The sequence below is a fragment of the Momordica charantia genome (assembly GCF_013281855.1).
Source record: "Momordica charantia cultivar OHB3-1 chromosome 3 unlocalized genomic scaffold, Mcharantia_2.0 BLBB01000003.1, whole genome shotgun sequence".
Taxonomy (NCBI): Eukaryota; Viridiplantae; Streptophyta; class Magnoliopsida; order Cucurbitales; family Cucurbitaceae; genus Momordica; species Momordica charantia.
In genome coordinates, this window is record NW_028275161.1 from 19,023,214 (window position 1) to 19,045,591 (window position 22,378).

Consider the following 22,378-nt stretch of genomic DNA (forward strand, 5'->3'; position numbering starts at 1 on the left):
ATTAATAGGGTCATATTATATTATCCTTGCCATGACAATGGGGGATATTTTTTCTAAACTAATTAATAATAAAAAAATAGATTTTTTTTTTAAGTACAACGTGTAGGAGTGGAGATCGAACTCACACCCTCTTAATTTAGATCTCTGTGCATGCTTAACAATTCAAATAATTTTTGGCTGAATAAAAGTTTTATCTTTCTTTCTTTCTTCTTCTTCTTCTTCTTCTTCTTCTTCTTCTTCTTTTTTTGGTTATTAAGTGAAAAGCAAACCCAATCCACATCTAAATAATATTAAAAGTTTGGACATGTTAGTAATATTATCATTTCTATTTTTTTTAATAATAATGATTCCTATTGAATTAAATTTACTTTTATTTTTATAATGTATATAAACTGAATTGAAGCAGATAATTTTTTAAAATTACATATGCCTACTTGTAGCATGTGGCAACTATGGTGTTATTATTTTAAACATCTCCAACCAATTAAAAAACAAAAGGGAAAAAAGAAAGACTTGGTCTAATGTTTAAATACCTCCCCAAAATTGTAAAATTAATTATTAAAAATCCTAAGTTTGTTTTACTAATTAGACCTTTGTAGTTATGCACTTCTTACAATAGCATCCAAATTTTAATTGAATTTAAAAAATTGAAAAAAAAAACATGTTTTAAAAGGATATGGGCTATGATCTTACAACATGTTTTCCAGAGTAATGATGAAGCAACATCAATTTACATTCTTCTAAAATCCTTGTTCTCTTGTCCTTTGTTCTACAACTAATTATAACATTAGGGATATGATGAAATTCTTTTCATAAAAGACAGGGTTTCGTTTTTACTAATCCATTAATCATGTACTCAAAAAAAAAAGAAAAAAAATCCACTACATTATATTCATAATATATAACACCCAATTTATAATTTACTTGAGTAAAAGAATAAACGCTATTTATAGTAATTATTAGACTCATTTATTACAAAGATTAGAAACGAAAATCTGAAAAAACTGATCATACAATTTATTTTATTAAATACTAAAAAAATCAACTAAACATAATTCAATAGTTAAAAGACACTTATTATCATCTCAAAAGTCGATTGAATCTTCTACTTATAATTTTTATAAGAAAAAGAAAAGGACGAAGAAAAAGAATTTTGGTGTTCAAAACAAGTAATACATATTCAAGGGAGAATAAAAACAAATAAATGATATAAATTAACCAAAGATTTGAACTACATTTTATCGTAATGATATGTTATTATTATCATTAGATAAAATGTAGTTCAAATGTTTAATTAATTTAAACAATATTTTGTGTTTTTCAATTTGAAATTTATGATTTCAAGTTTTTTTCTTTATTATTAATTTTTTGTTTTCTAAGTACAACTTATAAAAGTGTAGGAATTCAAACTCAAAACTTTTTGATCGGACATAGATGCAACTTGACGAGCCATGCTCTCAAAAAATTTATCAGTTGAATTATATCTTTACCGGCTACAAAATCAAATGTAGATAACCAATTGAGCTTTTTTTCTGATAAACATTAAATGTAGACCTTAATCAAAGTTACAAAATTAGAACTGTATTTTAAAATTATAAAAAAAATTAGAATTCAATGATGAACGGAACTCGACATCACATAAATTAAAGGTAAAGAATAAAACTAAAAACACAAGTAAAAGTTTAGTATCAAAAAGTATAATTAAAAATTGACCTCTATTTTTTTAGCTAATGGATCAAACCATCCATTTTTTGGATGATAATAGATACTTGAGGTATGTTGGAATGATTGGCAACTTCATATTAATTTTTTAATACGACAAGTATGAGGTAATTATTAAACCTCCAACATCAAAAGAAAAAATATATATTTTTTCTATTTTGTTTATTTAAAATGAACTATACTTATATTGACAATCGAGATTGGCGAGATATATATTTCACCGGTAATTTCAATAACACGGTCCCTAATAACTCCTCTTAATCTCACTCACCTTGTTGCAGATCTAATTGCCGCATTTGTATTGAGTTTCAGCTTGCTAATAGACGTAAGTTTTTGACATTGGTAACTCAATTCTTGGCAAGATACAATATTGGTTTTTTTTTTTTGGTACGATTTAGAATTTAAATCTATACAGTTATCTACTCATTTCCCAAATCTTTTCCCCATTCTCTTCACAAAGATGATCTGAGTTTCAAACTTAAACTAATAGCCAATTAATACTCTTTTTAATCCTAAATTAACAAATTATATCCATTAACGTCACAAAAAATTAAGCTACAAAAGTACCTAAATTCAATAATAAAAATAGTCAAATCTAACCAAAATCAAACGTGTAAAAAAATAAAATGCTCAAATAGGAAATGCCAGCCAACTAAACAAAAATTCTTGATAACGCAGAATCTATCGTTTGGTTTTGCCATTGGATCCCTATAAACGAGAGCGTCGACGACTATTCAACATGATAATCGACGTTGTGGGGCTTGTTTTTGAATGGAGGAGGGGGAGCCTTGACTACGCACTCCACGGAGCTAGAATCGGGGAGGGGGTATCCCATTGGGCCACAAGCCCACTACATGACGCCACCCGCCATGGTAACATAATAAGAAAATTAAGTACCCATGAAAATATCCTTATTAAATTTTACTATTCAAAATGGGTTATTTTTTGGTTTATCTCGTGATTAATAACATATTATTTTTAGACAATAGTAGATAGAATCAACGCTCCAAATTCTTGAACGCCCAGAACCAAATACAAATATTTTGTAATAAAATAAACACTAAATATATAGCATTGTTCATATTCTTTTAGGCAATTCTCAATTTGGCTCTATTATTGTAAATTTCTTAAATCTTCAATGTATACCAATTTTCAATTAGGTTTTTCCATAAAAATGGTTGAATTTTGTTAACAAAAAGTTATGTATCATTGAATTATTCTATTTCATTAACATATTTAGATAGGTAGACGTCATTTCACTCAGATGCTATGTGAAACTCAACCCACCCATCAATAAAATCCGACCTAATCATCACAACAAAATCCATTTATTTCAAGGGGTATGCCCACTTTCTAAATATGTAACCACACTTAATTACACATCAATTTTCCATTAACAAATTTTAACACATTTTTGTATGAAAGACCTGTAATCATAATTTATTAAATTGAGACTTTTAAAAATTTTAAAATGATAAATAAATATTTGATATCTAGCTTAAACTAAACTAAGGACATTGTTGAATGAGAAATTTTGACAAATTACGAAATGCCACATCAAAATTTAAAATTATATTTTAGACCAATCATAAAATTACACGTGTCCTAAATTAATTTTAAATCGGCAAATCAAATTGTGCCACGTGTCTCTCTTATGGTCATCCGATGAAATCAACTAATTGGATCAAAACCCATAAAGAGATTGGACCCAAGCCCACAGCCCATTAAAGCCCAAGACCCACCAAGCTCAATAAATAGGATCGGTCACCTCTCATCTAGAGGAAGAGAAAAAAAAGATCGAGAAGCATTGGAAATTCAGAGCATTCGGTGCATTCAGAGTCATCTACAACCGTTTAGAGTGCCAAGCATCCAAAACTAACAAGACTTGAAGAACTAAAGACTTGAAGACTACGAGACTTTAAGAATTCTGAACCCTCTCTTCGCCAAGCGACCGACCGAAGAACACGTTGCAAAACTAAAGTACTTCAACAAGCTGCAGATTTCATCAAGCGAGCCAAAGACTTCATCAAGCGCCAAGCGTCAAGCTTCACAGCCGAAGATTTTAAAGATTCTTCGATACGCTAGAAGCTGAAAGCGTAGACCCATTGATTCGAGAACAAGCTCACAAGCCTTCGAATTAAAATTCACATCTGATCATACATTAGAGATTGTAACACAACATATATTCAATACAAATCAAGTTCATAAATTCGAATTTTCTCTTACTGAGATTCTCGTGGAACAGACATTACTTTTTACAATTTATTTAAGTTTATAATATAATCTAATGAAATTAAAAATTTGGTTAAATTTGACCCAAACTTTTTTTTTTATTATGAGGAAAAAAGAAAAAATCGTTAAATGAAAAATCTCCCCGTAGTTTGAAAAAACGGCCAATCTTTATCTTACACGTACACCTCCTTCAATTTCGCAAATTTCAATAATTGGACGCTTTGTAATTGTTGCCTTATCCTCCAAGTTCCGTCTTTTTATTTTCTTTTTCCACCATTTTTAAGCGACTGATGATTTTTTCAAGGCCATGTTTGGTACTCTACTCGTCGACTAAAGCTTTCTTTATTTCAGAACTATAATTTCTCCTAATCCAGCGAAGGAAAAAGAACTGCTTGTTTTGGTGCAGTGCAACTACAGGTACCTAGTGTCTACAGTTTGCCCTCGAATCTGGGAATCTTTTGTCGTCGCTTTTTCCCCCATTTGTATTGGTTGAATCGAATTGATTAGGTTGCATAAGCATTCTATTAGTTCGAACCGTTATATTTGATTCCGCAACTTTTTTTTCTTTTGTCTTTTTTAGGCTATAAGTTGAGCAGATTTTACTTGAGTTGACTGGGGCAGAGTCGATGGAAAATCAAAATTCATCTTCTCTTACAAAATCCCTTATGGGAATTCAAGAGCTCTGAATTGGGTTTATCCGGAAATCAAGCTCCGACGGGAATCTCTGAGATTTAGCGATGTTTTTGGTAGTCAAAATGAAGACCCAGCTCGGGGTTTTCGCTTTAGAGGTTTAGAGGAGTCCTTTTCCATTGAGTGGACTATCATTATTGTTCTCGAAGTTGTTCCAGGTGGTGAATTTCTTAGATTTCTATTGATCTTCTTTAGCAAGGGATTTGATACTTGGGACTTCTGTTTGCAATTTCGGTATACGGATCAGGAGCTGTTAATGTATGTATAGCTTCTGGATTTTGAATTTGGGGGTTTCATTTTGGGGATTGGAGAGGGTTAGGTTATAGAATGGATGAAGCTCAGGGAGGCGGCGGCTTGAGTTCGCTGCCTCCATTTTTAGTCAAAACATATGACATGGTCGATGATCCTTCGACTGATTCGATTGTTTCATGGACTCCTAGTAATAAAAGCTTTGTTGTTCGGAATCCACTGGAATTCTCATCAGTTCTGTTGCCAAAATTCTTCAAGCATAGCAACTTCTCCAGCTTCATCAGGCAGCTCAATACTTATGTAAGATGATGATAAATTTCATTCTTGTAGTGTTGTGGTTATGTTTTTGCTTTTGTTGTCTGAATCTTTTGTTGATTGCTTTAGGGGTTCAGGAAGGTCGATCCTGAGCAATGGGAATTTGCTAATGAGGATTTTGTTAGAGGTCAGCCATATCTGATGAAGAACATCCACAGGAGAAAACCAGTCCATAGTCATTCTTTACAGAACATTCATGGACAAGGAATATCCTCTCCGCTGACTGAAGTGGAAAGAAAGGGTTTGAAAGGTGACATTGAAAGGCTTAAACAGGATAAAGAGCAGCTTCTTCTGGAGTTACGAAGACACGAGCAAGAGCATCAGGGAGTTGGATTACAAATGCAGAATTTGAAAGATCGGTTCGAACATATGCAACAGCAGATGCAAACGTTTATCAGTTTGGTGGTCCCAGGACTTCGCTTGGATCTTCTGCCACGATTGGAAACTCCTGAGAGAAAGAGGAGATTGCCTAGAATTGCTTACAACAACAATGAAGACAAGCTTGAGGATGACCAGATGGGGGGGACAACTCAATCCGTGGCTAGAGAAAATATGGATTGTAGTTTTGATCCAATTTTGAAAAGAGAGCAGTTTGAACTTTTTGAGACATCTCTGATCTTTTGGGAAGGCATTATCCATAGTTTTGGTCAAAAAGTTAGTCCACTTGATTCAAGCTCATACCTGGAGTTGGATGAATCTACAAGTCATGCCAGCAGCCCTGCTATGTCTCACAGACAAGTTAGCGAGGAGTTTCGATGTAAATCACCTGGAATTGACATGAATTTGGAGCCGCCCGTGGCAACCGTTGCTCCGGAATCTGTAGCCTCGAGAGATCAAGCAGCTGGAGTCAATGCTCCAGTACCAACTGGAGTCAATGATGGATTCTGGGAGCAATTCTTGACGGAGAATCCTGGTTCATCTGACCCACAAGAAGTTCAATCGGCGAGAAAAGATTCCAATGTCGTGGTTGAAGAAAAAAGACAGAGAGATCACGGAAAATTTTGGTGGAATGTGAGGAGTGTAAATAACGTTGTAGAACAAATAGGGCACCTTACTCCAGCAGAGAAATTTTGATCATAGGTTGATTGTTTTTCTGAATTACTGATTCACCATAGCTTCCACATGTAACATATTTTATTATGAATGGAACATTTGGGCTCTCATCCATGTCCTTTTTCAGATGATCTCATTGATTTAAAAACTCCCTCATAATACTTGCCTTGTACTCCCAAGATTCTATGTTGCCACATCATTGTATTCTTTTAAATAAAAATCTGTGCATTGTCTTCTGTCCATAGTACTTCCTCTGTCATTTGTTTTACGAGCACTAGTTTCTCTTTCTCATTTCTAACATTATAATTTGATTTTGGGAACTTTTTAGAACTCTGGTTCCTTCTATAGGAACATGAAGTACTGTGAAATATTGGGTTAGTTTGTTTCAATCTTCACTTGCAAAATGTAATTAGAAACTTCAGATTACCATGCATGTTGCTTTTCTGTGAAATCTCAAGCTAGCTCTTGAGAGAGTGGTGAAGAGTTTCTTGCCTTTTCAAGGTTATAGAAAGAAACTCATTGTCTTGATACAGAAACACAGTTACCTTAAAGGTTAGTCTCTCTTGGCCTGTTTCAAAGGTGGCATTATTACTGAATTTGACTATCATTCACTTATGCTTCAGAGATCATGATAGGGAACACAAAACTTTACTCCCAATTTATTCTCTGTTTCCTTTAGTCTTAGAAGATTAATGGTTTATCTTTTGTTAGGGAGATATCAGTGAAGTATTATCATGAAACCCTCTAACATGTTAAGAAAAAGTTTGTCTAATATTTCATCATATTTGTTTTGCTGATTCCTTAAAGACTTCCAACAGCCCTTGAGGATTGACATCCTAATAGAAAAATCTCTTTTTGTTTAATGCCAAGTGGTAAGTATCTCATATCTGATGCTCCATCTGAATCATCTGGAGTGTGATATTTATTTCTCATCATTTGAGGTATGTTCAAGATTCTGAGTATCACTTTCTGATTCTTTGGGCTATTGTAGGTAACTTTTGAATACGCTGAAATGGTGATTTCGACTTACAGTAAGTTCATGAAGATGAAGGACAATCTTGCTGCAAATTCCACTCTGAAATGGACACAGAGATCTGCTGAAAGAAACAGCGTCCAAGTTTCACCTCTGACTGCTGCTAATCTTTGGTTATCTCGCTTTGGTTCTTGGGTTCAAATTTTTACTGCGGTTAGTATGAGGAAGGACAATTAATAATTACTTTTAATTTGGGACTGCACAAATTTTATTCTCATTTTCCATGATCTTTTTTCCTTCTCTTTATTTCTGTTTAGAGCTGTACAACTTAAAGTTATTCACACTCCAGCCATGTGCAAATGCATGTAATCTGGCCTGGGAACAATTATGGACAAAAAACTTCATTAGAATTTATTCAACAGTGGAAGTGAAAATTTTACATGTTTAACTTTACAAAGAATAGAGAGGAAAAGGGTTAATTCTATCCATATAAGGAATAAAAATGGAGAAATACCAAATCAGCCCAACCAAATTCAACTCGTTCCCTTCAAGTTTCACCTAAGAAGCTCCAGAAGTTGGGATGGCTGGAGTTGTGCTGTAAAATCTCAATGTGGGAAGGGCCTGTTGAATGGGTTAGTGGGTGCAAAGTTGCTTTTAGAGCAAGGAAAAAGAACAGCAGCTTGCATTTGAATTGAAAATAATGTGTAACCCATCATCATAATGAGTCCACCATGTTGATTTTTTGTTTTTATTCAGATACAGAAACAGATACAGACCAATGGTTGCTGGAGAAAATGGCCAACTCTGCTTCCACTTTGAGTGCCTTTTCCTTCATCTCATTGCATTGCAGTACACGAGTGGTGAAGCCATGCCCCACCATTCTTGATCATTGCCTAACAACTCACTGTTGATGTGAACACATTTTTGCCACTCAGTGGGACTTCCCCAACCCAATGCTCATAACTTTGCCACCTAACAACACCAGCATTTGTTTTCAATCCTTATAAGGGAAATGAATAGTGCAAGAATTGAAGTTCTGATATCTGTTGAACTGTTAGCATTTGTCGTTTTGATAATGGTAATTGATAGCTTCGCATATAGTAGTTGATTAATGGTCTCCAATCAATCAACTAGAAACAGTATTCACATCATGATATTTCTTCATGGATATTGAAAGGGATATCCTCTATTCAACATGATAATGATGACCAATTTGATAGGGAACAATTCTGAAAAATATGGATGCCCATTGGGAGATGCTCATGGTGAAGGCATTGGATAAAACTTCCAGTTTCAGGTATTTGTGCTTCTTGGGGGTGGAATGGAAAGAGGCCATCCTAGTTCGAGGATCAGAATGAAGCATAGCCTCCATTTTTTTGCCAATGTTTTCTACCACAGCAGATGATACATGTATTTTAAGAGAAAAGTAGATTACATGATTCATGGCAACCATTGTTTCATAAAATATGGACATGGTTGAGCTAGAATCCTTCCCTTCTAAATTTCAATTAAAGAATCTGTAAACATTTTAACAAAATTGGGAACCCATGTAAAGCCTGAAGCCTACTAGACAATGGTGAACGGTTCAACTATACGACGGGTACCGAGATGGATATTGGCACAGACACCTCGCTTGTAAAGCTCGGATCCGAGGCCGAGTTAGTTGCATAGGCATAACCAACACCCAATCCACCATAATGCATTGCAACATGCTCGCATCTTTGGAACACTCTGGCTAGTGAAGCAGCCTTTCTTCTTGCTCGCTTGGTACCGGTAAATAGAAGCGTTTGGAGCAATCCAGCCAAAGCGGGGGCCTTGAATACTTGCTCGGTTGTGGCAGCTCCCCCACTTCGGCATAACTCAAGCAAAGCTGCAACTGCGTTCTCTTTTCCTCTCGGCGTCCCACATCGCATCATTGCTATCAATCCTGCCACGGCTCTCTCCTCTTTACCCACTGCTGCAGCACCAACGGGCTGTCTAACAATCAAGGCCAATGCACCTGCTGCTTCCTCAGCAACACCTTCATTCCCCAATGCTCCTACAAGTGCTGTTACTGCCCCGGCCTCGATCATCCGCACACAGTTATCGGTGTGGGTTGACAGATTAAATAAGGCTGTTACGGCATCCTTCTTTCCTCTTGGTGTACCATTTCTCAACAAACCTGCCAAGGCTTCAACTGCACCACCCTCCTCTGCTATTCTCTTCTTGAAGTCATGAACTGCAGACAGGCTGAATAATGTAGCTGCAGCATTTTCCCGTGCTTCTGTAGTGTGTCCAAATCTCAACACTTCGGTTATTGATCCTAAGCACCCTACCTCACTCATAATCAGACTTTTGTTCTTGTCATATATTGAGAGATTGAGCATAGCAGTCACCGAATTCTCCTGTGCAACGGGGTTGGGGGAAGCCAGCAACTTTTGGAGATGAGGGATGGCACCGGCTTCTGCAATAAAAGCACGGTTCTCTTTCCCTGTTTTCGCCAACAAACGAATCTCTCGAGCAGCGATGGTCTGCGCATCTTGTGATCCAATTGCTAACTGTTGGATAAGAATTGCAGCTGTCGCTCTGTTGGCTTCTAGTGCAGCTCTAGTGGGGGAAGCCGTTGCAAAACTTTCTGCAGATGGATCCATCCCCTCTGGTGGATCATAAGGAACTCCGTGGGCTATGCACCACTGCATGATCAAATTCCTTAAAGCACGGTTGGGAGCGAGGCGGGTATGGATGAGCATTTGCCCCGTCTTCGGGCAAGTGCAGTGCCCTTCTTCCATCCACCGGACGATTGAACTGCGATCGTATGTCTGGCCTGTAGAAACTATCACTGGGTCTTTCATCAAATCCAGTGATATTGGACAGCAGAAATCCCTTGGAATGGTTAAAAACGTCTCGGCAATTTCCTGTGTTATCAAATTCTTCTTCAGCTTCTTCTGGTTCGTTGCACCTGATTCGATTTCATCTTCCTCAAACCCAAAGAGGAAAAACCTGCTGTATCTCGTAAATGCAACGAAACCATATAGCACTGCTACCGTGGGCTCGATGTCGCCCTCATGATTGACAATCTGCTCCTCTAGAAACTCAATTTCAGCTCTGCAACTCTTGGCATTCCGAATCCCCAACTTGTCCACAAAAAACTCCCTCATTTCTCTCGGATTGGGAAGCCGCCCGTTCTCAAATTCCTCAAGAAACAAAAGGAAGCGAATCCTCAACGCTTCATCACGTTCATCAATAAATATCCTCGCCCTTTTCAACTGCTTCTGCAAGAGCTCCACCTGCTCTCTAATGTCCACCCCCAATTCAACTTCCTCAAGAGGGAACACATCCAAAAAGGTCAACAACTCTAAATTCAAATCATTGAAATGGCCGGAGATGGAGTGGTTCTGAAGCAAGAGCCACAACTTGCTCGATTCGGAGCAATAATCAAGAAGTATCTTGGAGCGGTAGAGTAATAAATAAAGCTCTTTCAAACAGAGCAAGGCGGTGTAAGGCAAAGTGGCATCCGAATCCTTCAAAAATTCCAAAAAGACGAGGCAAACCTGGAGCCTCCGTATCAGAGATCGCGAATTCCGGCGCTGGAAGAAGAAGGCCTTGTCTGAAAATCGCGAAACGAGCTCGGTCGCAACTAACGCTAGGGTTTGAACTAAGGCCACATCGGAGAGGTCAACGGGGGCCAAGAAAGCCTCCAGCGACGGCGATCTCCTCCTTCGTAAAGACGAGAAAATCGCAGCGGCAGCCATCAAATTAAAAACCCACCAACCTCAAATCCTAGGGTTTCTGATTGGCGATAGAAATTTCAACCAACCACCAAGGATAATCCAAAGACGCCTCTCCAGCGAATCAACGGAAGATATAATCCAAGTCTTACAACAACTGGGTGGGCTCAACTCAAACCGCAAATTAGCAATTCAAAAACGCCACGAAGAAAAACAAACCCCCAAATCAAAATCAGACAACAAAACTTTCCCGAATGTTATTTCAATCGGGGCAGTCAAGGAAGTAGTTGATTGTTAGAGAATGAATTGAAAAACGCAAGAAAATCGAATTGGAAACCGAGAGAGAACCCTTTTAAAAGAGAAAAATTTTCCTGGGTGGGGATTCCGCGTCAGAGCAATGAAACTGAGAAGTTGGAAGAGAGAGCGTGAATGAATGAAATTTGCAATGGAAGAAGTGAAATGAAAGTGACGTCCCAAAGCTAAAGGTTTGACAATAATAAATTTTTATGAGAGGTTCGTGTCCATTCGTTTCCTCTTTTTTCTCCTTTCTTCTACTCTACAATGTCTTGCCACTCTTACTTTTGCCCTTCTCTCTCTCTCTCTCTCTCTCTCTCTCTCTCTCTCTCTCCTTTTATGCTCGTTCGAGAATCAAGAAACAACCCCTTTTTTCATCTAATAATTTTCTTTCAACCACTTCTAAAAGTATTAATTTTTTCTTCCCATTTATTTCTCTAAGACGGTGGAGATTTGTGTTGAGGATACCACATTCAAAAGAAAAGAATCCTATTTGTAATAGTCTTGAACTACTTCTCTAATTGTCAATTAATTTTGAGATGGATATTGATATGATATGAGAGTTCAAAAACTTAAATTAAGCCAATTCCTTGAATTTATAATATAAATGAATTATTTCTCTTATTGTCAATTGATTTGAGATTGAATCCATAAAAATGATAATCTAAACCTAAAATTTATGTATGTTTAGACAGATCATTTATCACAAACTTAGAATATAAGTGACTAATTTAAATATTTTTAGCCAAATATAAACATATACCCAAAAAAGACATATATTTTTAGAAATTGTTTGAGGTTAGTAGCAAAAGAAGATAATAGAAAATATGTTTAAATCTTACCTACTCTCTTTCTTATCTTGTTGGGTAAAAAAAAACGCCTCTATGTATGTAATTGTGTGGCATTGGATTTTGTTGAAGGGTGTTGACTAAAATCAAAGCGTGGAGCCCACGTGAGTGGGAAGGCGCGTGGAGGGGAGATTTGGAATTGGAAACGGAACGTGATTCTCTCTCTCTCTCTTTCAGGGTCGGGTTGACTTCAAACATTAATAATCCAATTTTTAATTTTAAACTCAATGAATAACCAATTTCATTTTTTTCCATTTTTAAGGGAATTTTTGTTTCAAAATGAAAAAAAAAAAAAAAAAAACAGAACAGAAACACTGTGCTTTCTTTAAATATACTATTATTTCATTTCATTCAATTTTTTGAGTTTTAACATGTATGGTGCTTTTGTTATTAATTTGCTTTCTTTTGAGTTTGTTTTGTTTTTTATCTTTGATTTTCTAGGAGGTGTGTTTGAGTCGGGCGATATGTATTTTAATTCTTTAATTATTGCTATTAATTTTTCACCTAAAATTTACTTACTTAATACTATCCTAACTGATTTGATTATGTTTTATTATAGGGTTGAAGTTATAGTTTACAAAATCACGATTATTTCTTTAAAGTTTATGAATTAAAAGACATTTTGAAATTTTGTAAATCAAAATTAAATCATTCTTAGACTTTAGACTAAGAGAGGCCTTGAACTTAAAATTTTCATAAAAAATTTGAATAAAAAAAAAAACAACATTTAGCATGAAGCATGTGGATAAGTGAATGAAGTTGATGAGCCATTTTTGTACTATCCACAATTAAATGGAATTTAGTTATTTGTTCATTCACATATATCCAATTACAATACAATTTTGAATACCAAAAACTTAATGCTGCTTTCTTAAGTAAGAATAATGTGTTTTTTTTTCCTTTTTGCTTTATAAAAAAAAAAGTAAGAATGTGTTTTTACTAAAATAATGAAATCAACTTTTCACTTTGTAACTATGCTTGTTATTTTGTTTTTAATTCAAATAGCGTCAATAAAAACTTGTATGTAAATTTAGAGCTAGTGTTAGTAATTTTAAGTACTTGGTTATGTTTTTCTTCTTCCATTTTTTTTTTCTATTTTCTTGAAGAAAAATCGCAGACATTCAGCGGAATGATATTTTGCTGTCAGAATATCTTTAATTGCCAATGAAAAATCTATTGAAAGACAAGTACAATAAATGTAGTGATAGAGGCATGGTTCCTTTGTACTCCCTTTATATAAACGGTATAATTCCACCTTCTAAAAGGTACGTAATCCCTTGCATCCTACATAAGCTTGTTTCAACATGAGTTTGGACTAACTTCTAACTTAAGTTTCAAAGTCTACGTACACTGGTGTTATGTTCTGTTTTCGGGTAGATCATTAGTAAGAGCCCAACTTTAAATCACACGCTGACATACTAAAATCGTGCATCAGCTATGCATAAATTAAACCTTTGAAGAATTATATTTTAATTTTAAATCTCAACAAGCATTGTGCCTTTCTCATAAATAACATTAAACTTAGGGAAAAAGTATTATTCTATAATTTTATATCTTCCTCTCAGAAAAAGAAAAAAGAAAAGACACAACAATAGGAGTTGTTCCACATTTCTCCAAGGAGCATTAATAAAGAATGAAAATTAAGATTAGGAAAAACAATAACAAAATACTTTATTAAATGACACATTTAACAAAATAATAGTCTTCTTTTAGGGGCGAAGAAAAAAGGCATTAATTGTTTTTCTTCTTTAGTTGGAAGTCCAAAAATACAAAATCTGGAGACTTTTTGAGCAACTTTTTATTATATTTTTTGGGTCAGTAATTCAAAATGAAAATAAATAACATTACTGGAAGGTCCTTACAGTAAAAATTTAAGAAATAAAATTTTACTATCAAACCCCACCTTATGAATTTGTGAATTTGTTGACAAGAGTAAAATGCAAAAACCCATTTTTGATTTTCAAGGAACAATATATTTTGATATATAGCATTTCAGATTTTTTATAATTATAAGTTATAAAAAAAATCGTACACGTGTTAATTGAAAAGAAAAAATCGTTTATCATTTTCGTTTATTCTTCGATTTGACTTTTTTTATAGCTCCCTCCTATCTCTATCACTCTTCTTAAAAACTAAACCATGAATTCAATTTTGTTTGGCTATCATTAAAAGTATTGAAAGCAAAACAAAAATATAGTCAAAAAATCAAAACAAATTCCAATTTAGAAATTTCTAGAAATCCTTTTTTTTCTCCCTCTCTTTGGGCAGAGTGGATGAAAAATTAAAATATAATAAACAATCTTAATTTATTAAAATATCCAGTTTTTGAGAGAAAATAATTAAAATTTTTTAAAAGTCAAGTTAAAAGGGTAATATAAGTGTGGGAAGCTCATGGGCATTTGTGTTGAATATTCAAGAATTAAAACGGTGGGATAATAAATTTTTTATTTATTTATTCACCGATAGCTCTGGTCTGAAGAGGTAGCGTGCCAATTAGAGATTTCCACGTGTTTAATTTTGACCGGTCCACGTAGCTACCGGGGAAATGAAGAGACCGACAAGTTAGCGTATTGATCCGATAAATTTCAGCCAGTAAAACAGTGCCACGTAGTGAGAAATGTCAGCGGAATTGGAAAAGTCAAAGATTGGGCTGGCTTACGTCAGAATACTAAAAATATGAAAAAGGAAAAAATAAAAAAAGGCCATGGGAACCCGTGCTTTTGACTCGACCGGCTTCAATAATGCTGTCGCCGTGGACTTTTTATTCTGTCCATTGGTGTTATTGATGATGTGGCGTGATTCTATTGGATTGTTAATCAGGTCGCCGTGGTAGTTGGATTTGAGAAATTACTAGAACTAGCTCGGTACTGTGACTTTTTTTTAAGTATAACAAAGTAGGGTGGTTAAATTCGAACTCACGACTTTTTAATATAAACTAAGTATTAATAATCGCTGAATTAAGTTTATATTGGCACACGATATTGTGATTTATTTCTTCATGTACAGGGTAACTATTTCTCAAAATTTCTTTCGTAGAAAATTTATAAAATTCATTATTCAAAAAAAAAAAAATCGATACACATATCTATTGGGGAGGTAAAGAGGATAAAATGAACTTAAATGTTCATGGTTAATCATTCTTAACGAAATGAGCTGTACTAGATTTTATAATTAGAATAATTTATTTTTGAGCTCTATGAATTTTTAGGATTTTTGGTCTTTTTTTTTTTGATATTTGAGGAGGTTGTTGACCAATAAGCAATTTTGAAAAAGAGTAAACTTATACAATTCAACCTTGATTCTACCACTAAAATGGACTCTTTTGTTTTATTTTATTTTATAGTTTCTTGATATTAGATTAACTTTTATTGTAACAAATCTAAGTTACATTACACATTTCTCTAAATAGCTTCAAATTATGGAAAAATGTAAATCTGTGCTTTTTTGTTTTATTGGAGTATTTATTTCATATGAAATAGGAGTTTGATATTACGTAATATTGTATATTTTATGAGAAGTTTTTAAATACAAACAATCGAGGGCTTGATATTATTGAAAAAGAAAATTAGGGGCAACTTACATATTTAGTAAAATATGGATTCCTTTTCGTTCTAATACTTGGAAAATAATTTGTCAAATGCATTTTATTTCCTTTTCCACTTATATATGCTTCCATTTTCTTAGCATCAAACTTTGGTTATGAATATATTTTTGTATAATCTATGATCTTCGGAAGTTTTTTCAATTTAGTTCCTATTATTTAAAAAAGAATTCAATTTAGTATCTTATGTTTTCACATTTTTTAATTTAGTCTTATTAATTAATGATAAACCTGGACTAATATAAATTTAAAGGAGAAAAAACATTATAAAAAAAACTTGAAAATTATACTAATTTTTTAAAAATCTAGAGGAAGGAGTAGAAAATTTCTTCCCTCAAATGACCTTTGTTGTCCTCTATTTTTTCGTCAATTCATTAAGTATTATGTCATATAAGTCTATTATCCATTAATTTTAACATTTTTTTACACCAGACATAAGAGATTAAATTGTATATTTAGACAACTATATATATATATATCACCTATATAGTTACTTCACGATGGAGAGTTTCATCTAGTTAATTAAAACAAACTATTTTTATTTTGGAACAATAATATGTGGAGATGAGAATTCGAACACAGATCTTTTTAATTAAAATATCTTAATCAATTGAGTTATGTTTATGTGACCATTAAAATAAACTATTGACATTATAATATTCAAAATAAAAATTTGGGACGAAATTTTAAAATAGATAAGAAGCATATGTAAATTAGCTTAACAACACGGTTCCAGAAAAGCTGATTATAATTTATAAAGTAATTAAAAAGAACGTTTTTTTTTTTTTGACCGACTAACTAAAGTAATTAAACAGTTGAAGTTTAGACCTTACGGCTGCCAACCGCCGACGCATTAATAAAAGAAGAAGAAAAAAGTTTTAAAAAATGTGATTTATTATTATGATTATAATTATAATTAAGACTGTGAAAGTTTACCAAAACCAGTGGCTGATTATAATAAAAGTCAAAACCAAAACGACGTCTATTCATACCAATACAAACCAGACTGCTCCATTTCTGTTCAAACTTCCCAATCTTCAACATTTCAAATCAACTCTTCTTAATCTTAGCAATTTTTAAATATCAAATCTTTTCTTTTTATACACATTTTTAATTTTCAATTTCATTGAACCAAATCATAAGCTTTAATAGTACAAATGTTCATTTTTGTTTGAAAATTTAGAAGTGGAGACTCGAACTTGTGATATTTTGATTGGAGGTAGTGTATTAACCAGTTGAGCTATATTTGAATTGGCCGAAAATTTTGTGGCTGGACAAGAGCTTGTTGGTTAGTTTATGATTTTTTAGTTCTCGTGTATAAATTTGATCAAAGCCATATTTAGAAACAATACTTAAGTGCTTATCGATTAATATCTTTTTCTTTTGCCGACCACCAATAAAAATGTGAATTACCTAAGTATTTTTCCAAACTAAATCAAACCAAAGCCCACTATTTTGTGACCCATACCACTCATGGTTTTTGTGACGCTCGAGTAGAAAGAGTACATGAATGGACCAATACCAATACCACATCTGAATGAGTATGACGAAAAGACTTAAAATAAATGATAGTTACTACTTATACTAATAGATACATATTCCTCATCGATAACTCAATCGTAAGAATTTCAAAGTTAAGCGTGTTTGACTTGGAGTAACCTTTGCTTATTTGTCAATTTAAATACATTTTGTTGATATTTCCATCGACATAGACATTTAAAACGGAAATAATGTTTTTCTCTTCTTAAAGGCATTTTGAGGTTGGAGAAAAACCTTTAATTTATGCAAAGTGGGCATAAAGAAGGGGGAGAGAGAGAGAGAGAGAGAGAGAGAGAGAGAGATTCAGCTTCATTTCCAATCACTTTCAGTCTGCACCATTTGAAGCTGACCGACCACGGAGCTTCAAAACTGTGGCTGCTATACAATTTACCTTCGTGTTCATATTCTTCTTTTTTAACAGACATAACGACAGAAACATGGGACCTTTCAAAATTTTTAATTAAGTCGACTTCACGTCAGGGACTGAAATGAAAAAATGAATGGATTCCAGGGATTTGCCCAAGTTGACGGCTTTCGAAAAGTTCATATTGGTTTGGCCCAGTTTGATTCTTCCAGATTGCATCTGCTAAGTGCTAAGGGGGGAGAAGAAGATTTTTAATAATTTTTGCCTCAGAAGGCTACAAAAAGACCATTCACAAACTAATAAAAATGTCGGATTACAATGCAAATGACTCGAAACACGACAGTCGGGTTGGTTGTTACGTCGTTTCAAATCATTAGAGTTCGTTATTTGGACGAAACCGAATTGTTTTGTAATCTATATTTGTTGGTATGTGAAAATGATCATCTGTTTCACTGCATTTTGTCCAAAAAGATGAGAGTAGAAATGAGTTAGACTTCTAGAATTGTGTTTAATGGGTTGTTGACCTTTAAACAATGTCTATGAACTTCCCATTTTGTGCCGAGGGACATATTATATAAAAGTTTAGGGACCTATGAGATACAAGCTACAAAAGTTGAAGGACTAAATTTGTAATTTAACGTAACGTACGACATTTGCTACCCATCTCATATAGCCCTCATCAGAGAGGAAACAGAAAAATGGGAAACCGCGTATTTGAACATAAGAGAGTGATTTTTCTACATTTTCTAAACTCAAAAAGTTTGTACAAAAGATGACTTAAGAGATAAGAGTTGTCTATGAAAAAGTAAAAAAGCAGAATGAATTTTCATAAAAGAACATGGGGTATTAGAACCAAAAGTCTTAATCTTTGTCTTGTTATTTAATATTTACCTTGGATACTTAGCTGGAAGACACTTTCCTCAGCAGATAACAAGCTTTAGCAATGAATCTGATCTTTGTGTTCTCACTTTTGAACGCTGCAAAAAAGAGACAAACACATTCATCTGGCTGTGCCAAGAAAAGATGGGAATCAAGAAATTTGAACAAACTTTTATCAGCTATTGTAAGTTTTTCAGACTGCAAAGAGCTTTAAAGATAATGGTGGCAAAACAATACAAGTTTTCCAGCTCAAGCTTCTCAACAGTACTGGGAACTGATTTGTGTTAACCTTCTTCCACTCATTCAACGACACGTGTAAGAGCAACTTTGCATCTTACAATGATCTGATCTTCCACTCATTCAATGACACGGGTCATATTTGATTTCTCTTCTGAAGTTGGTTTTTAGATCCCGGTTGGGATTGTAGAAAGAATCTCATAAATTCAGTTGATACCTTGATACCAGTAAAACAAGAAACATGAGAATTTGGATGAACAGGCTCTATGAATGAAAGTAACAAGCAACCAAAATAATATCTCCAAAGCATACAGTTTTTAAAGTAAACATGATTAGACGTGACAGGAATCAAACAAAACATAAAATTGTGAAGTTGCAAATCAGTCTAGACTTCTATAGAGATAAACTAGTATAGAAGTGCCAAGTCCTCGTACTATTCATGGTATTTGGGCTTGCAGCCTTCCATTGCACTTGCACATGATGGCCATCATAGGACAGTGTTCGAGTTATGCTCTATCAGCTCTCAGCTTAAGTTTTAAGACAACCATCTCTGTGACAGAGTAATTGTAACCGAAAATCAAACATATTGACATAAGAGAATCCTATGATATTCCGACTTACAGAACAAAATAGTATGTCTAACGTTTGTACTTCGTAGGTAGGCTTCTCTAACTAGTATGCATTTTCACCACCCTTCCCTTTGACATCTACTTTACCTTCATTATCTAAGATTGAAGAATGATGGTTAAAACTAGAATTGGCATAACATTGTAGCATTTACTTAGTATATTTTGTCCTCCTACCATCCTTATACCTTGCTAGATGCTATTCTTAGCCAGAAGAAAAAAACAGGCACCTACAAGTACTGCAGAAACCGAGCACCAAAAGTTGACGAGGGCGGTACTCAAGACACTAGTTGAGCGCAGACACGAGAACAATGGAGGGAATTCATAATCTGAAACACTTGAAATCTACTTTTCCACATTTAACACTTTACAGTAGACAACACCCAAGACAAGAGGTAGCGCAACATGAATAATAAGTAAATGTACTGTTTAACTGCAAATATATGTACACAACAGGGTAATTAGGCTACAAATTTTCATCAAATGCAGTGGTCAGTTACATTTCAGTAACAATGGACACATGTTTGTTTGACCAACAATTACTTTAACATGTTTCTTTGGATCGCCTTATGGGGCCTATGAAGGGAATTCATATTCTGCTTCATGGCTGACTAGATTATCAGCAAATTTACCAGCTTTCCTTCTCATAATAATCATGGGGATGTGGCCATCCTGCACTGGAATTGCTTTCTTGAGATCAAGATGCCTCAGCTAGTATTAGAAATGTCTTTGCTAAAAAATTATTGCCCCACTTGCCATGAAGAGTCAAAAGACAACTCTGTGATTCCAAGAAGTTATATGCTTTTATACGGCGAATACTTTCTTTTATTCTCAGTTCTTCCAACCAAACTTCTCCCATTATGAATCTATCATTCTCACCTATTTTGAACAACTGACAAATAGAAGGAGAATGAAGCAATCCATGATTTAGAAAATATCCTTCACAAGAAATTGAAATCTTTGAAGGATAATCAACTCCTCAGAAGCAATTTATCAGCTTATGAGGACTTTGCTTGAGCATCCCTTTCTCCAGGTGAATACGTTTTTGCAAATGTATGTCGTCTTATAATGTAAAGGATGACTTATGTTTCTAAATGGAAATGTAGTGAGCATTTATGTCATAACAAATGGAAATAACCCACTAAAAATAATAGGAATCCCTCCATTCCATCCAGAAACTACAGCAAATTGCAGCTCCCAGACTTCAAAACTCAAAACAGAGTGAATGAAAGACAACCCAACCCATCATTTCAAACATACAACAACTCCCAACAAGAACCTCCTCCTTGATCAAATAGTAAGGGAAACAAACACAAAGCTGAGAAAGAAAGGACATGACAGCAGCATTCAATCAACTGCAGCAGAAAAAGCAAAGTGACCCATTGAAGCATCGAAGTGTAAGATCAATCGGCGTCCTTCAAATAACACAGAGATGAGAGCAATGGCGTTGAACAAAAATGGGGTAGAAGGGTTTAAGCTTATTTCCCCCAAAAAGAGAGACATTTCTAATTGCCAAGACCAGGGGACAGTTTCATAAAGCGTGGGATTGTGAATTCATTAAGAAGAAACCATCCATTGCAATTTTCAAAAGCTGTCATTTTCCCTTTTCTCTTTGGACATTGCCCATACAATCTTTTTCTGGTGTGGGCTAATGAAGATCACAATTTCAATTCGAAGTTGCCCAAGCCCATGTGCACCATGTTGGATTTTTCTCACTAATTAAACACGACCCACCACAAATTCAAGTCAGCAAATGTAGACGCACATTGGACCGACCACATAGTTTCTGTTTGTACATCATGTTTTTTTATTTGGCAATTCAAAATAGTATTCAAAGAAGCAGCAATGAAGATATGGGAGTCAAAGATCACATGGGAGTTTCAAGAGAATATACACCAAAATTCTATATTTTTCTTCTGGGACAATCTTGGTTCATGGAATTCCAAGAAGTAACATGCCATTTCTCTTCCTACAATATACAATATAGGCTAATCTATATATTTATTTGGATTGGACATTATAAATATTGTCATTGATTATTGAAGAATAAAGTTCTCATTATTATATGTATTCCTATCTCCTAGTTCAAAAGTAAGTTTGGAGAAGAACTAAATAAATTCTGTCATGAAAGTTTTCGAACTTAAATCCAACGTTCAAATACATAACCACACAACTGTATTTCAATCTTAATGCACATTTAACACCTATAATTGTCTTAAGTTTGAATCCACGATCCAAGGGTTACTTAGCCTCCAAAAAAAAATCTAACAATTGAATGATAGCGGTTATGCAAAAATTTCTAATTGAGATTTTGTATTATTGAATTATGTACCGACAAAATATTTGAAGTGCTAACTTGTTTTGTAGGATCCACCTCTATCGAGTGTTCTTGAAGATTTATTGTTTTGATAGAATTTTTTTTTAGTTAAAACAGTATGTATCCATGAGTTTGACATCGACATGAAAGATAAATCGATATTTCCATAATATTACAAAAAAGAGATTGATAAAATATAAAAAATATCAACAAAATCTCACTAACATAGATATAATATTAATATTAATTATTTTTAATTTATCTTAGAAAAGATCAAATTCTCAATGAAATGATGAAATTATTGTCTGTTAATTTAAATATTTTTTACTATTTTTTTTTATCTCTATAACCTTACAAAAAAAAATCTATCAACATTAATATTTCATGGATATCTTCAGTGAAATTGATATTCGATATCTGAACCTTTCTTTTGGAGCGAATCATCCAATAATAGTTTAAATTACTGTTTACAAATTAATGATTCATTGAGATCATAATTTAAAAGAAAAAAAAAAGAAAAAAGAAAAAAGAAGTTATTGAAACACCATTTTATAGAGTTTTAATCCTGTTTTCTTTTTCTTTCTTTTTTTATTTTTAAGTTTCAATTTTATAGTCCCATGCTCACATTTTGATTTTGGCAAGTCCCATCACCCTTTTTTTTCTTTATGGTCACCTTTTTTCCATAACATTTCATTTTGTGTGGGTCATCACCAATTTAAATTCGATATTCAT

The 22,378-nt window shown here is 34.0% G+C and overlaps 2 protein-coding genes and 1 long non-coding RNA gene across 5 annotated transcripts; 1 reads left to right on the plus strand and 2 right to left on the minus strand.

Moving 5' to 3' along the window:
- Positions 1 to 4,211: 4,211 nt before the first annotated feature.
- On the plus strand, positions 4,212 to 6,387 carry LOC111010635 (heat shock transcription factor A4A). Its single transcript, XM_022284117.2, has 3 exons — positions 4,212 to 4,371; positions 4,535 to 5,193; positions 5,278 to 6,387. The coding sequence occupies exons 2-3, from the start codon at positions 4,972 to 4,974 to the stop codon at positions 6,280 to 6,282; spliced, it is 1,227 nt and encodes a 408-aa protein (XP_022139809.1). The 5' UTR covers positions 4,212 to 4,371; positions 4,535 to 4,971; the 3' UTR covers positions 6,283 to 6,387.
- A 2,015-nt stretch (positions 6,388 to 8,402) lies between these two features.
- On the minus strand, positions 8,403 to 11,517 carry PUB17 (plant U-box 17). Its single transcript, XM_022284396.2, has one exon. It carries the CDS (start codon positions 10,963 to 10,965, stop codon positions 8,824 to 8,826), a length of 2,142 nt encoding a protein of 713 aa, XP_022140088.1. The 5' UTR covers positions 10,966 to 11,517; the 3' UTR covers positions 8,403 to 8,823.
- A 5,789-nt stretch (positions 11,518 to 17,306) lies between these two features.
- On the minus strand, positions 17,307 to 21,159 carry LOC111010708 (uncharacterized). Of its 3 annotated transcripts, none has more exons than XR_002601369.2 (3): positions 18,704 to 20,996; positions 18,479 to 18,564; positions 17,307 to 17,816 (listed from the first exon to the last, which is right to left on the minus strand). It is a non-coding gene; the product is annotated as an uncharacterized LOC111010708 (long non-coding RNA). The 3 variants fall into 3 exon arrangements; XR_002601370.2 differs by lacking the exon at positions 17,307 to 17,816 and having other exon boundaries at positions 18,301 to 18,564; positions 18,704 to 18,920; positions 19,138 to 20,993; XR_015789638.1 differs by lacking the exon at positions 17,307 to 17,816 and having other exon boundaries at positions 18,301 to 18,564; positions 18,704 to 21,159.
- Positions 21,160 to 22,378: the final 1,219 nt, after the last annotated feature.